This window comes from Crocuta crocuta, unplaced genomic scaffold, assembly GCF_008692635.1.
Source record: "Crocuta crocuta isolate KB4526 unplaced genomic scaffold, BGI_CrCroc_1.0 scaffold30, whole genome shotgun sequence".
NCBI lineage: Eukaryota > Metazoa > Chordata > Mammalia > Carnivora > Hyaenidae > Crocuta > Crocuta crocuta.
Window position 1 is genome coordinate 12,770,115 of NW_027528345.1, and position 12,854 is coordinate 12,782,968.

General features: G+C 51.1%; 1 protein-coding gene across 1 annotated transcript; it reads right to left on the reverse strand.

Annotated features, from left to right (window-relative positions):
* Positions 1-1,897: 1,897 nt before the first annotated feature.
* KRT79 (keratin 79) lies at positions 1,898-12,854 on the reverse strand. Its single transcript, XM_077753612.1, has 9 exons — positions 12,378-12,854; positions 9,670-9,890; positions 8,057-8,117; positions 7,838-7,933; positions 4,373-4,537; positions 4,059-4,184; positions 3,205-3,425; positions 2,522-2,556; positions 1,898-2,245 (listed from the first exon to the last, which is right to left on the reverse strand). The coding sequence occupies exons 1-9, from the start codon at positions 12,852-12,854 to the stop codon at positions 2,040-2,042; spliced, it is 1,608 nt and encodes a 535-aa protein (XP_077609738.1). The 3' UTR covers positions 1,898-2,039.

Sequence of the window (12,854 nt, forward strand, 5' to 3'; positions counted from 1 at the left end):
AGGAATGCAGCCATTTCTTCTAGGATGTCCAATTTTTTCTCATATGGATGTTGAGAGGAGTCTTTTATGATCTTTTGCATTTCCATAGTATCAGTTGTTGTATCTCCTTTTTCACTTATAATTTTTTTAATTTGGGTCCACTCTCTCTTTTGCTTGGTTTTCCTTGGTAAGTCCAGCGAAGGGCTTGTCAATTTTGTTTGAAGGGCCAAAGAAACAACTCTTAGTCTGGCTAATTTTTTCTATTGTTTTCCTATTCTTTATTTCTGCTCTAATCGTTTTCTTCCTTCTGCCGAATTTGGGCTTAGTTTGCCCTTCTTTTTCTAGTTACTTAAGGTATAAAGTTAGGTGGTTTAGTTGAGGTCTTTCTATTTTCTTTTTTTTTTTTAATGTTCACTTTTTATTTTTGAGGGAGAGAGACAGAGCATGAGTGGAGGAGGGGCTGAGAGAGAGGAAGACATAGAATCTGAAGCAGGCTCCAGGCTCCAAGCTGTCAGCATAGAGCCTGACATGGGGCTCAAACTCATGAACGGTGGAATCATGCCCTGAGCCAAAGTCAGACGCTTAGCCAACTGAGCCATTCAGGTGCCCCTCTATTCCCTTGATGTAGGTATTTATAGCTATAAAATTTCCTCTGAGAACTACTTCTGAGGCATCTCATAAGTTTTAGTATGTTATTTTTCCATTTTTATTTGTCTCAAGATACTTTTTTATTTTCCTGTGAATTTCTTTTATGATCCATTAGTTGTTGAGGAAAGTACTGCCTAATTTCCATGTATTCATGAATTTCTCAGTTTTTTTCCTATTATTGACTTCTAGTTTCATACTGTTGTGGCCAGAGAAGATACTTGGTATGATTTCAATCTTCCTGAATTTGCTAAGACTTGTTTTGTGGCCTGACATATGGTCTATCCTAGAAAATGTTCTGCGTGTGCTTGAGAAAAATGTGAATTCTGCTATTGTTAGGAAAATGTGGATTTTTATTAATGACCAGATATGAGGGCTGAGAGAGAAGCCATCTGACTCCACGATGCTGAGTTGGTCAGGAAACCAGGAGCCAGAGGGAAGGCAAGCGAAGGGAACTGGTTCCTGCTAAGACCCTCACTAGCCAAGTGATTTACACATGTTCTCATCACGCCTTGCTTTTATGAAGGAGGAAACTGGGGCTCAGAGAAGTTAAGTGACTTGTCCAAGGTCACACAGTAAGTGGCAGAACTGGGATTTAAACCCAAGTCTGCCCAGTTCTGAAGCCCAAGTTCTCGCCACTGAACAATCCTGCTGCTGCCCCACAGAATTAACAGAGGGCTCAATAGCATCAGGGGATGGACTGGTAGTAGGCAGCTACTTAGTGGCTGGGTTCTGCCTTGAACAACTTGTATATTCCCTCAAGTCTCCCCCTGTGAATTTCACAAGGGAGAGAGGAAGAGCCAAGGCCTACAGTGGTGATGGTATCAGTTGATGTACTTTTAGCATGGTGATTAGCACTGGCGTAGTGAGCTTGTGGTTGACAATTTCAGTTCCCTGGGGCAAGAAAGACTGGAGCCACAGAGAGCTAGCTGCAGTTACCATTTATTGAGATACATCACAGGCACAGACAGGGGAGGGGGTAGGTAAATTTGGAAAGGGGTTGAGGTTGGCGGGAGCCTGGGGGGGTTGAAAGGCCTTTGGGGACCATTCCCAGCTTCCCTCCTTCCTCTCCCAGCCTGTCCTGAGTGCAGAGCAGACATGCAGAAGAACCGAGGGAAATCCAGCCTCCTCTCGGCTGTCAAAAGGTCACTTCCCAAATCACTCAAATACATCACTCAAGGTGGTGGCCTTAACCTCCCCTCCCAGTACATTGCAGAAGCAAGGGAAAAACTTGGGTAGATTTGAGGCTTCCCAAAATACAGATCCCATGCAAAGAGTCTGGCATGCAAGTAACACTGGACCTGAGGTCCAGGGGCTGTTCCCGCTCCTATGGAGGTGGGTAGGGAGGGCAGCAGAGGTGGAGTGAGTAGAGCAAGGAGAAAACTGCAGGAGCCCCGGCTTGCGAGGCGGGGCGGCTAATACCTCCGGCTGGATGTCTTGACCGTGGTGGTCTTCCGCAGGATGGAGGTGCCCCCAGATATGGGCCCTCCTTTGACGGTGCTGTAGCCTACACTGGTGCTGACCCCACCCTTGCCAGCACCCCCACTCCCGCCCAGGGGCATGCCACCCCCAAAGCCCGCTGCACCGCCTCCGCACACAGTGGTGGAGTTGCCAGTCACCGCTGCAAGAAAAAAGGGTCTGGGTAAGGTAGGGCAGCCACGCTGGCGGAGGGCCGGGGACTTGCAGCAACCAGTGAGGGACAGCAACAGAAGCAGGCCTGAAGCCGTGGGAAACTGATGGAGACGGTGGGGCGGGAATCTCAATCTCTGGGAACCCCCAAACTTGTCTGCAAGGGTTCAGGTCGGGGGAACATGGGCTTCTGGCCGCGAATAGATTGAGTGGACTGAGCAGAGGATGGGGCCGGCCCTGGGGCGGGGCAAGGCAGCAAAATACTCACAGATGCTGACAGCACTGGGGCACTCTCCGGACATCCTACAGAAACAAAAAGACCAGAAGAAGGGTCAGGGGTCCCCGGAGCCCAAGTGAAAACCCTCTTTCTCCCTGACTCCCTTCTTCCCACTCTCTGCCTTTACAATGGATCAACTCAGCAGCTCATCTCTCGAGCCAGGACCCCGCAAGACAAGACCAGCAGACATGAGAAACGCATCTCGGCCCTTCCAACCGGTGCTACAGAGATAGCAGAGCCACGGTGAGCCAAGTGGCCGGGTCCTCCGCCGTCCTCCCTTCCCTCTGCGTGCACACCACAGGCAGCAAATAGAGCCCATGCCGAAAGATACCCAGTCTCTGGCTGAGGGCACTTTCTTTACATCTTGTGCCTTCCCAAGGACAGAGATGAGTAATTTTTTTTTCAAAGCTTCAAAGGGGGTGGAATCTGGTGTTGGAAGGAGAAGCCTCACTCCTGCAGGGCTGCCAGCCACCCTAAGGATTGCCAAGAGTCGTGCCGGCTGAGGATACTGCACAGCCAAAGGGGTCAAGTGGAGAGTGTCGTGCGAGTGATGAGTTAGGAGCCTAGCTTCCCGGTTCCTCCCTTCTCTCCCCAACCCCAGCCCAGAGCCCCCAGCCCAGAGCCAGAACGTGCTGGCTCTCCCACAGGGCAGGGCTGGAGAGAGGGGCCCCCACCTGCTCTCCTCGCTCTCCAGCAGCTTGCGGTAGGTGGCGATCTCCACATCCAGGGCCAGCTTGACGTTCATAAGGGCCTGGTAGTCACGTAGCAGCCGGGCCAGGTCCTCCTTGGCCTGGTGCAGGGCCGTGTCCAGGTCCCCAAGCTTCTTCTGAGCATCCTTCAGCGTCAGATCCCCACGCTGTTCCGCTTCTGCGATGGCAGTCTGCAGTTGCTGACACTGTCCAGGAGATGAGAGGTGTCGGGAACACGCTCTAGGGTCATCACATCTCTGCCCTCAAACCAGACATCACCATTCCCCACCCACCACCACCCACCCCAACTGCCTGGGATAGAAGGAAAGCGGAAATATTCATCTGAGGGAAGAGATACTATTCCACACGCAAGGTCTTGTAGCACCACTGGGAAAGTCCTTACTGAAGTCTAACCTTAGCCCCTCCTGCTGCAACTCTGCCCAGTGCCTCAAAAGAGGTAAAATAAACAATGTAACCTCACCGTGAACCAGATGCTTCACTCTGATATGGGGGAGAGCCCATGCTTTTTTAGCCACACCCTACATGGAATCAGCACCTATGACCTGAAACACTTGAACCCTCGGCCTCCTGCTCTGACCTCCTGGAGACGGGACCAATCTCCTTGGAGGACGTTGTCGCACCTGCTCTGCCACTAACATGTGATGTGACCTTCTCCAGGCCTCAGTTTCCTATCCTGTAAAAGGAGCGCATGGATCCAGCATTCGAGTGTGTCCCATCCATCAGGAAAAGAGCAGCTCTCACCCCTCAGCATGACAGTGAGAAAGTCCCCACCCCCGCCAACCCAGGCCTGACCCCCAGGCTCCCAGCCAAAGGCTCACCTGTTTCTTAGCTGCATCTACCTCACCCTGCAGCCTCTGGACAGTGCGGGTGAGCTCAGCAATCTCGTTCTTAGTGTCCCGCAGGTTGTCCCCATGCTTCCCAGCTGTCAACTGCAGCTCTTCATACTAGAGACCAGGAAAGTGGCAGTTGTGAGCTGTCAGTCCCGGGCCCTCCTGGGTGACTGCGGGCCCCAGGCCCACGCTCACAGCTAGACGCCCTGTGTGGCCTGGGTGCGTCTCACCCCAAGCCTCTCACGATGGGGGAAGTTCAGTGTCCAGCCCCAGCCCATATTCCTGACCGGCATTCTCCTCACCTTGGTCTGGTACCAGGCCTCAGCCTCAGCCCTGCTCCTCTGGGCAATCAGCTCATACTGGGCCTTGACCTCAGCAATGATGCTGTCCAGGTCAAGTCTGCGATTGTTGTCCATGGAAAGGATCACGTTGGTGTCAGACACATGGGTCTGCACTTGGCTCAGCTCCTGCAGAAAAAGAGAGAGCTGCTGGCGGCACCCCTGCCCCAGGCCCCCAGGAGACAGCTGAGGGGTGGACAGGGTCCCCAGGTGGCATCAGGAGGCCCGTACTCTGCCCCAGGCTCCAACCTCGAAGGAAAAGCCTCATTCTCTCCAGCTGTGAAATGGGGCTCTCATTTTTATAAAGACCATTTCTTTTTGTGGATTTACAAGCTTCCAAGAGATTAAAGAAGGGGAAAGAATGTGTACTTACTGCACTCAGACCCGGTGCCAGGCATTCGGCCAGCACATCCACCAGCTCCTTTCATCCTCAGAAAGCCCTGGGAGGCAGCCAAGGCCATGACTGGTGCACAGGGCACTTTTGTCAAATTGGGAAAAGTCTCCCCTCTGGACCCCTCTCTGGGCTCCCCTCTGGGCTCCCAGTGGGGCCCAGGGAGCTGACCATGGGCCTGGTTTGAACCCCACTCTCCACTCAGCCAGTTAACAACCTGCGCTATCATTCACGGTGGTCCTGGCACAGGTTGGAGAAGAGAAGTGACACACCCAAGGCCATCCAGTCCGGTCCGGGGGCCCAAACTAGAACCAGTCAGTTGAGCAACAAATCCCAAGTAGTTTCCTCCAGAATATACTGACATTTATAGACCATGGTGGTACTCTTGGACCCTCCCTGGGTTTCTAGGACCATCAACTTTAACATATAAACAGGCATTTACAGACTTCACGAACAACAGCTTCGTTTCTGTGTTCTGGCTTTGAGTAAAGCTCTATCGCTAGTCACGTGCATTGGCTCCCAGATGACCTATGCCTCCATCCCTCCCATGGTCCTTCCTGCCCCTGGGCTGCCAACAAACTGCCCAAACCCCAGCTCCAATCAAATGTCTCATCCAGAGGTGCCAGGATGGCTTAGTCAGTTGAGCATCTGACTCTTTATTTTGGCTCAGGTCGTGACCCCAGGGTCATGAGGTCAAGCCCCACATCAGGCTCTGCACTGATTGTGGAGCCTGCTTGAGATTCTCCCTCTCTCTCTCTCCCTCCTTCCCTCCCTCTGCTCCTCTCTCTCTCTAAAAATTAAAAAAAAAAAAAAAAAAGTGGGATGAGAGAAGAGGAAGGGGCAAACATCCATGCTGCTCCCTAAACACAAGGTGCTCTATGCTGCCCCCATGGCCACTGTGCAGGCTGGGCCCTGGTTGGCTGCCCCTTACTACCCTTCCTTTAGAATTCCTGCCCTTCCTTCAAACTTCATCTCCAATGCCATCTCCTCTGAAGCTCCCCCAGCCCTCCCAGGAAGGGTCAGGCATGGCCTGCCCCTGCTTGTCCCTGTCCCAGCACGGCCTTACCACATGGTAACTGGAGCTGGAGGACCCCAAAGCAGGGACTCTATCCTTCTGGCGTCATGGGGAAGCTACTCAGTAATACGTGTTAAATGAATAAGAGACAGCAAAGGAAAGAAACACTGAGCATGCCAGACATGTGCCTTAGACAGTAGGAAAGCCATCTATTGCCCATTCAGGGAAGAGGGGGTGGGCACCGTTGACCTGGCCCAAAAGAGAAAAGAACCTAAGAGAGGAGAATGAGGAATCCCCAAGCAACGAATGACCATCAGTGGTCCAATAAGGGAACAAGTGCGGAGGCACCCAAGAAATCATCATGATGGCACAGAACACTCCTCAGCCAGTTCCATTCTGACAGGGCGGGTGGAGACGTTGGAAGGAGAAAAACACAGCCACGGGGAAATGCTGAGGTCAGTAGCCAAGGGCTATAGGTAAGCTCTAGGTGAGAAGAACAGAGAGGCAGTGTTGGGCTAACCCAGAAAAAGAGCCCCAAAAAACCAACAACTCAACTGCCACATCCTTTGCCTCTTTCCCATCAAGAAGAACAATCAACAAACTGAGTGAGGTCAGCCTGGGAGAAAGGCATCACTGAAGACCTAGGTCTTGCACTAGGACTCTGTTCTTGGCCCCGTCTGCTTTAACGTGCTTACCAGTCATTTACACTGAAATGTTATCACCCCACTAAACTGAAAGTTGACCAGGTCCACAGGGAACCCAAAGCTGGGGCGTCATCAATATATCCAATTACCCACTTGGGTATCGCCAACATATGGATGGGTGAAATCAAGTTTCAAAGTGCCCAATAGTGTCTAGTTGCCTGGGCATTGGGATGAAACCACAATGACATTCCACAGGAGAAATGGGACTCAATAACCCTTACATCTTGGTTACAAAAATTCAACTGAAGTTGGAAGCAAACAGATACATGCCTCATTTGAAAGCACTCGTGTGAAAAACTCCAGGAGTTTCTTAAGGATCAAATATTGTGAAATGATTTCAAAAATGACACATAAACAAGTGCAACATTGGGCTTGCATGAATGAAGTCTATAACTGCCCTCCTACCTCCCTGTTTTCCAGAATCTGGGCTCAGAACCCAATTTCCTCAGCTTCCTCATATGCCTAAGCATATGATGTCAGTCACCTAAGCATCCTGACCTCTAAAGTGCTGCCATATGAAAGACACATGCCACACGGACGTGTGCAGCCTGGAGGGCATAATCGGGGCCATTCAAGAGCACAAGTCAGGGGATGAAGATTGAAGTCAGCTTTCTAATTTGGTCAACACTGAAAATGCCTGCCCTAAAAAATAGTGAGCTCCCTGCCACTAAAAGCATTCAAGTCAAGGCTACACGACTCCTACCAGCAATGTTAGAGAAAAGGCTCCAGCACAGAGGGGAAGGGAGGTCATGAGGCCCCTACCAAGTCTGAGTTCAGGATGCTAGGATCAACTTGGGTTAACTTCAGTCTTCTCACCGTGGTCTTCAAAGCCCCCTTGTTTCCTGGGACGCCTCCTAGATTCTGCAATCTACCCACTACCCATACCTCAACTCCTGTGCCAACCTGGAATCTCAGTCCTCATCTCTGCTCCTCCAACCCTTGCTCCATTACAAACTGGCCTAGAAGGGAAACAGTCTAACACAAGAGTGCGAGTCAGACTTTAATGCAAGAGTCAGGCTTTAATTCCAGCACTGCCTCTAATGAGCTATGTAACCATGGGAAAGCTACTCTGAGCCTCAGTACCCCTGACTATAAAATGGAAACAATCATGGTATCTACATTATAGCTTTGTTGAGAGGATCATGTAAAGCTTAGCCCAGTGTCTGACCCATCCTGAGCACCTAATACATGGAAGCCTGTATTAAATAAAAACCTGGGTTCTATTTTTTCTCAACTAAATTACATTGGTGATTTCAGCTCAGATCNGGTCCCCAGTGCTATATGTAAATGTAAATGTCCCTGGCCATTGGCCATCTCACCAGTTCATAGAGATGGTACAGGAAGTCGAGCTCCTCAGTCAAGTTGCCTACTTTGCCGTGCAGATCCATTCGGCTCATGTACGCAGCATCCACGTCCTGGGGGCAAGAGAGACAGGAGGGCAGATGCCTCACCCCCCAAGGCTCTCACCTCCCCGAGTCAGCCCAGAGCCCTGGCAAGCCCCAGAACCACCCCCCGCCACTCCTTGCCGCCCTGCTCACCTTCTTGAGCACCACAAATTCGTTCTCCGCTGCAGTGCGCTTGTTGATTTCATCCTCATACCTGTTACACAGGAAGACTCAGGCCAGGCTCAGCCTCATTCTGCCTTTTGGGACATTTAACCCACTCGGCTCTACGCCCCACTGAGTCCCACACTATCTAAGAACATCTTTGAGAAGCAGTTCTGTAATACAGCCCATCAGTGAAGAGACTTGGGGGACAGTCCTTAAATATTCCTGTCCACCCCCTTTGAGGAAATGGACACAGAATTTGTGCAATAATATGGCGATCTCTTTGGATCAGAGCCCTTAGGAGGCTTTTATAAGAATAGGCAAAGATGTGTCTGCAGTGGCTTATCTTTGCTTTCACTTTCAACAGGCAGGACGTCACTTAAAACAACTAACTTCTCTCCAGCTGCCTTTGCTGAGACTTTAAGGGTTAGAAATTGCCAGTATCGCTTTTTTTTTTTTTTTTNTTGCCAGTATCGAGTTATTGGAAGAGTTATGAAAGATTAGACCCTAAAATTATAAATATGCATATCAGCTAATCATAATATATAAACTTTATTTGGATCTCAATTCAAAGTATATTTTTAAAACTTAGGGCATGTATGGGACAATTGGAAGTTCATAATGAATGCATAGTTGATGTTATTGAGGAATTACTATTTTAAAAGTTTTAGGTGTGTGGGGCACCTAGGTGGCTTAGTCGGTTCAGTGTCCAACTTCGGCTCAGGTCATGATCTCATGGTTCGTGGGTTCGAGCCTCCAGTCAGGCTCTGGGCTGAAAGCTCAGAGACTGGGGCATGCTTTCGATTCTGTGTCTCCCTCTCTCTGCCCCTTCCTCAGTCACGATCTGTCTCTCTCTCTCTCTCTCTCTCTCTCTCTCTCTCTCCCCCTCCCTCCCTCTCTCTCTCTCTCTCTCAAAAATAAATATGCATTTACAAAAATTTAGGGGCACCTGGGTGCCTCAGTTGGTTAAGCCCCTGACTTTGGCTCAGGTCATGATCTCACAGTTCATGGGTTCAAGCCCCACGTCAGGCTCTGTGCTGACAGCTCAGAACCTGGAGCCTGCTTTGGATTCTGTGTCTCCCTCTCTCTGCCCCTCCCCTGCTCACTCTGCCTCTCTCTCTCTCTCTCTCAAAAATAAAATAAACACTAAATTTTTTTATTTTAAAGCTTTAGTGTGGTTATGGCATTGTGTTTATGTTTTATTAAGTCAAATTTATGCAGATAGGCTATATGAATATAGCCAGTAAATATTTGTGAATGAAATCACACAACGGCTGGGATTTGCTTCCAGACAATAAGGTAGATGGGAAAATCAAGTAGATGTAGAAGTGAAACAAGATGGGCTATGAGTTAATAATTATTAAAAGTGAGTGATGAGAACATAGAGGTTCATTGCACTGTTCTCCCTACCTTAGAGTTTTTAAAATGAGGAACATAAGTGTGACAGTTCTCCGGGACACAATGGGTCCAGAGCCTGGACACCCACGGGAAGCAGCGCTGTCTAGGACTGCCCCGGTGGGTCCCAGGAGCCTGGGAATGGGGAGATTTCCTACGCTGCCCACTCCCCACCCCCACGCGGCCCCAGCCTGTCCAGTCCTCCTCACTTGCTCTTGAAGTCCTCAAGGAGATCCTGCACATTTCTGAGCTCTGAGTCCAGCCTTCCCCGATCGCTCTGGAGGCCGTCCAGCTGCCTCCGCAGGTTGCCCAAGTAGCTCTCAAAGAGGGGCTCCAGGTTGTTCCTGGTGACCCCCGTGTTCTGGCTCTGCTCCTGCAGCAGGGCCCACTTGGTCTCCAGCACCTTATTCTGCTGCTCCAGAAACCGCACCTGAGCCGGGGCAAGAAGGGTGGTGGGCTGGTGCCATTCCCTTGACCCCAGGAGGGACCCAGGACTGGGCCCCTCGTCACCACCCGTCCCGGACCAGGACGTCACAGGGCCAGTACACAGCCTACGCATCACTGAGGGGAGGAATTCCTGAGGGAGCACTCTTTGCTGGAAAAGACAGTCCCATCCAATGACAAGACTCTAAAGAGTTAATAAACCATAAAATCCCCAGCTCAGTCATTTAGTGGTTGGTGATAGTAAAGTCACTTCTCTCTACATCTCCCTTTCTTACTTATCCTGAATACACCGGACAAGATCAATGTTTGAGGACCCTCATTCTGCATCAAAATCAACTTTTCAAAATTCAGGTGATGGGGCACCTGGGTAGCTTGGTCAGTTAAGTGTCCGACTTGGACTCAGGTCATGTTCTTGTGGTCCGTGGGTTCGAGCCCCACATCTCAGGCTCTGTGCTGACAGCTCAGAGCCTGGAGCCTGCTTCAGATTCTGTGTCTCCCTCTCACTCTGCCCCTCTCCTGCTTGCACTCTCTCTCTCCCTGTCAAAAATAAACATTAAAAAGAAATTTTAATGCGGATCCATTTACAGTGTATGTGAATGTATGTATGCATATATACAAACATGTACATATGGACACATGTACGCACACACATATACAGAGAAAGAGAAAGAAAGGAAATGTGACAAAATATAAACATTGGTGAATCCAAAGCAAAATAAGCCAGTCAGAGAAAGACAAAGACCATATTATTTCACTCATGTGCGAAGTTAAGAAACAAAAAAAGAGCAAAGAAAGAGAGAGAGAGAGAGAGAGACAAACCAAGAAACAGACTCTTAACTTGAGAGAACAAGCTAGTGGTTACCCAGGGGAGGTGAGTGACATAGGGCATGGGGATTGAGGACGGCGCTTGTCATGACAAGCACAGGGTAATATATGGAATTGTTGAATCGCTCTACTGTTCACCTGAAGCTAATGTAACCCTGTACGTTAACTATATTGGAAGTAAAATTAAATTAAATTTGAAAAACAGGTGCACTGGGGTGAAAAAATATATGTAGAACTATGTTGTACTGTGCTTGCAACTTTTCTGTAAATTTGACATTTTTTTTAAATTTATAACTATAGGTGCCCAGCCCTATCTCTAAAGGACTTAGAAGGGAGCTCAGGGCGTGGGCTCAGCAGGCCCCCTGGGGGTGTCTCTGCCCAGCCAGAGACACCGGGCAGGGACAACGGCACAGACCCCCAGCTCCTAGGCTGTGATGCTGAGAGCCTGGGAGAGGTCTCTGCTTGTCTGACCTCTGGGACAGTCCCACAGGAGGACCAAAAGTCACTAGGGGAGAAGGTGAGGAGGTGGGCGGAGCAGCTTGCTTCACCTCCCGCCGTCTGGTTTCTCCAGATCCCACCTCCACAGCACCCCAGGCCCTGAGTCACGTGGCCTGGGAACCACACAGCAGGTGCACCTGCCATGAGCAGTGACAGGGCCTCTTAATGCCAAGAACCGCAGGGCCCACCTCTGCCTCCAAGCGCCTCTGTGGTCCGGGGCAAATCTCTGGACCCCTCCAGACTTCAGTTTTCTCTTCTTTAAAAGGGACACAATATCAGATATTCTGATCCCTCGTGGGACACTACAGGTTTCACATCAGAGAGAGGACACGAGTGCTCTCTGGGAACCCACATATCACTGACCAAGGTGCGGTCATCGGCTAGGATCTTCCCCATCGTGGTCCCCCTACCTGGGGAGTTGGGGTAGTTTGGGCAGCAAAATGGACCTGGAAATTCCAGGGGGCGGTACAAGAGCCTCCCCATCAGCCTGGAGGCCAGGGGAAGAGTCAGGACACTCCTGGGCTGGGACAGACCAAACTCTATACCCCCAGCTCTGGTGACCACCCTCTTCACTGTCCATCCCCAGTTGGGCTTCTTGGCCAGAACACCAAGGAGGAATAGAAGAGGAAGATGAGTTCTCCTAGGACACGCCCCTCTATAGTGCCCAATCACATCTTTGTCCTTAGACCGCCTCCAAAACTAAGAGAACAGGGAACAGATGCGGCTCCTCGGATCACATGTTTGACCTTTGAGCCAGTTTCCCCAGCTGTGAAATGACAAGAGGCGATAAGGACCACCCTGTTAAGAGGAGCACCGAGGGCAGTCTACCCCTTAACTGTGTGATAGGCTGCTGTGTGACTGTGTTAATGATGACCAGTGGAAAGCTTGCACCACAGTCAAGGTGGGCCTGGCCACAGACCTCCTGAGCAGAACTGAGATTCACCTGAGCAATGACAGTAAGATCCAGAAGACTGTGGCCAGCCAACCACATCTGGGCATCCCAGGCTCAGGCGGGAGAGCTCTAAAAGTCATTCCATCAACCCCACCACACTGCCCATGGGCTACATCAGCCTGCGCCCAGCCCACCCTCTCTGAAGGGCCCTGCTCCTACTCCACGGGCCCCTCCTGGCCTCCTTGCGCCCAGGCTCACCTTGTCGATGAAGGAGGCAAACTTGTTGTTGAGGGTCTTGATCTGCTCACGCTCCTGGGTGCGTACCCGCTGGATCTCCGGGTCTATCTCCACGTTGAGCGGGGTCAGCAGGCTCTGGTTGACAGTGACCTCCTGGATGCCTCCAGGGGGACAGGCAGGCCCGAAGGTCTGCCTGCCAGCGCCCAGGCCCCCATAGGCCCCACCGCCAAAGCCGAAGCCTCCCAGGGCCCGCCCTGAGGAGGCCCCTCCAGCCACACTGACCGAGATGCTCTTGCTGCCCCCCAGGTTATAGAGGCTTCGGCTGCCAAAGCCACCCTTGCTGGGGCCACAGCGGGCTCCCCCAGCACTGCCACTGCTCTGGGACACCGTCACCGAGCTGAAGCTGGTGTGGGCCCGGGACCCACCTCCTCCACCTGCAGAGTTAGAGCTAAAGCCTCCCTTAGTGGAGTAGGTGTGCCGAGACACAGAGGACCGCAT

Bases quoted from the DNA above. Each gene is read 5' to 3' on its own strand.
- KRT79 (XM_077753612.1), bottom strand. From the start codon at position 12,854: ATGCGGTCCTCTGTGTCTCGGCACACCTACTCCACTAAGGGAGGCTTT. The intron at 9,891-12,377 runs GTGAGCCTGGGC...GCCCCGGCTCAG, and splicing joins TTGCCTCCTTCATCGACAAG to GTGCGGTTTCTGGAGCAGCA. The intron at 8,118-9,669 runs GTGAGGAGGACT...CCTGTGTAACAG, and splicing joins CTTGAGGACTTCAAGAGCAA to GTATGAGGATGAAATCAACA.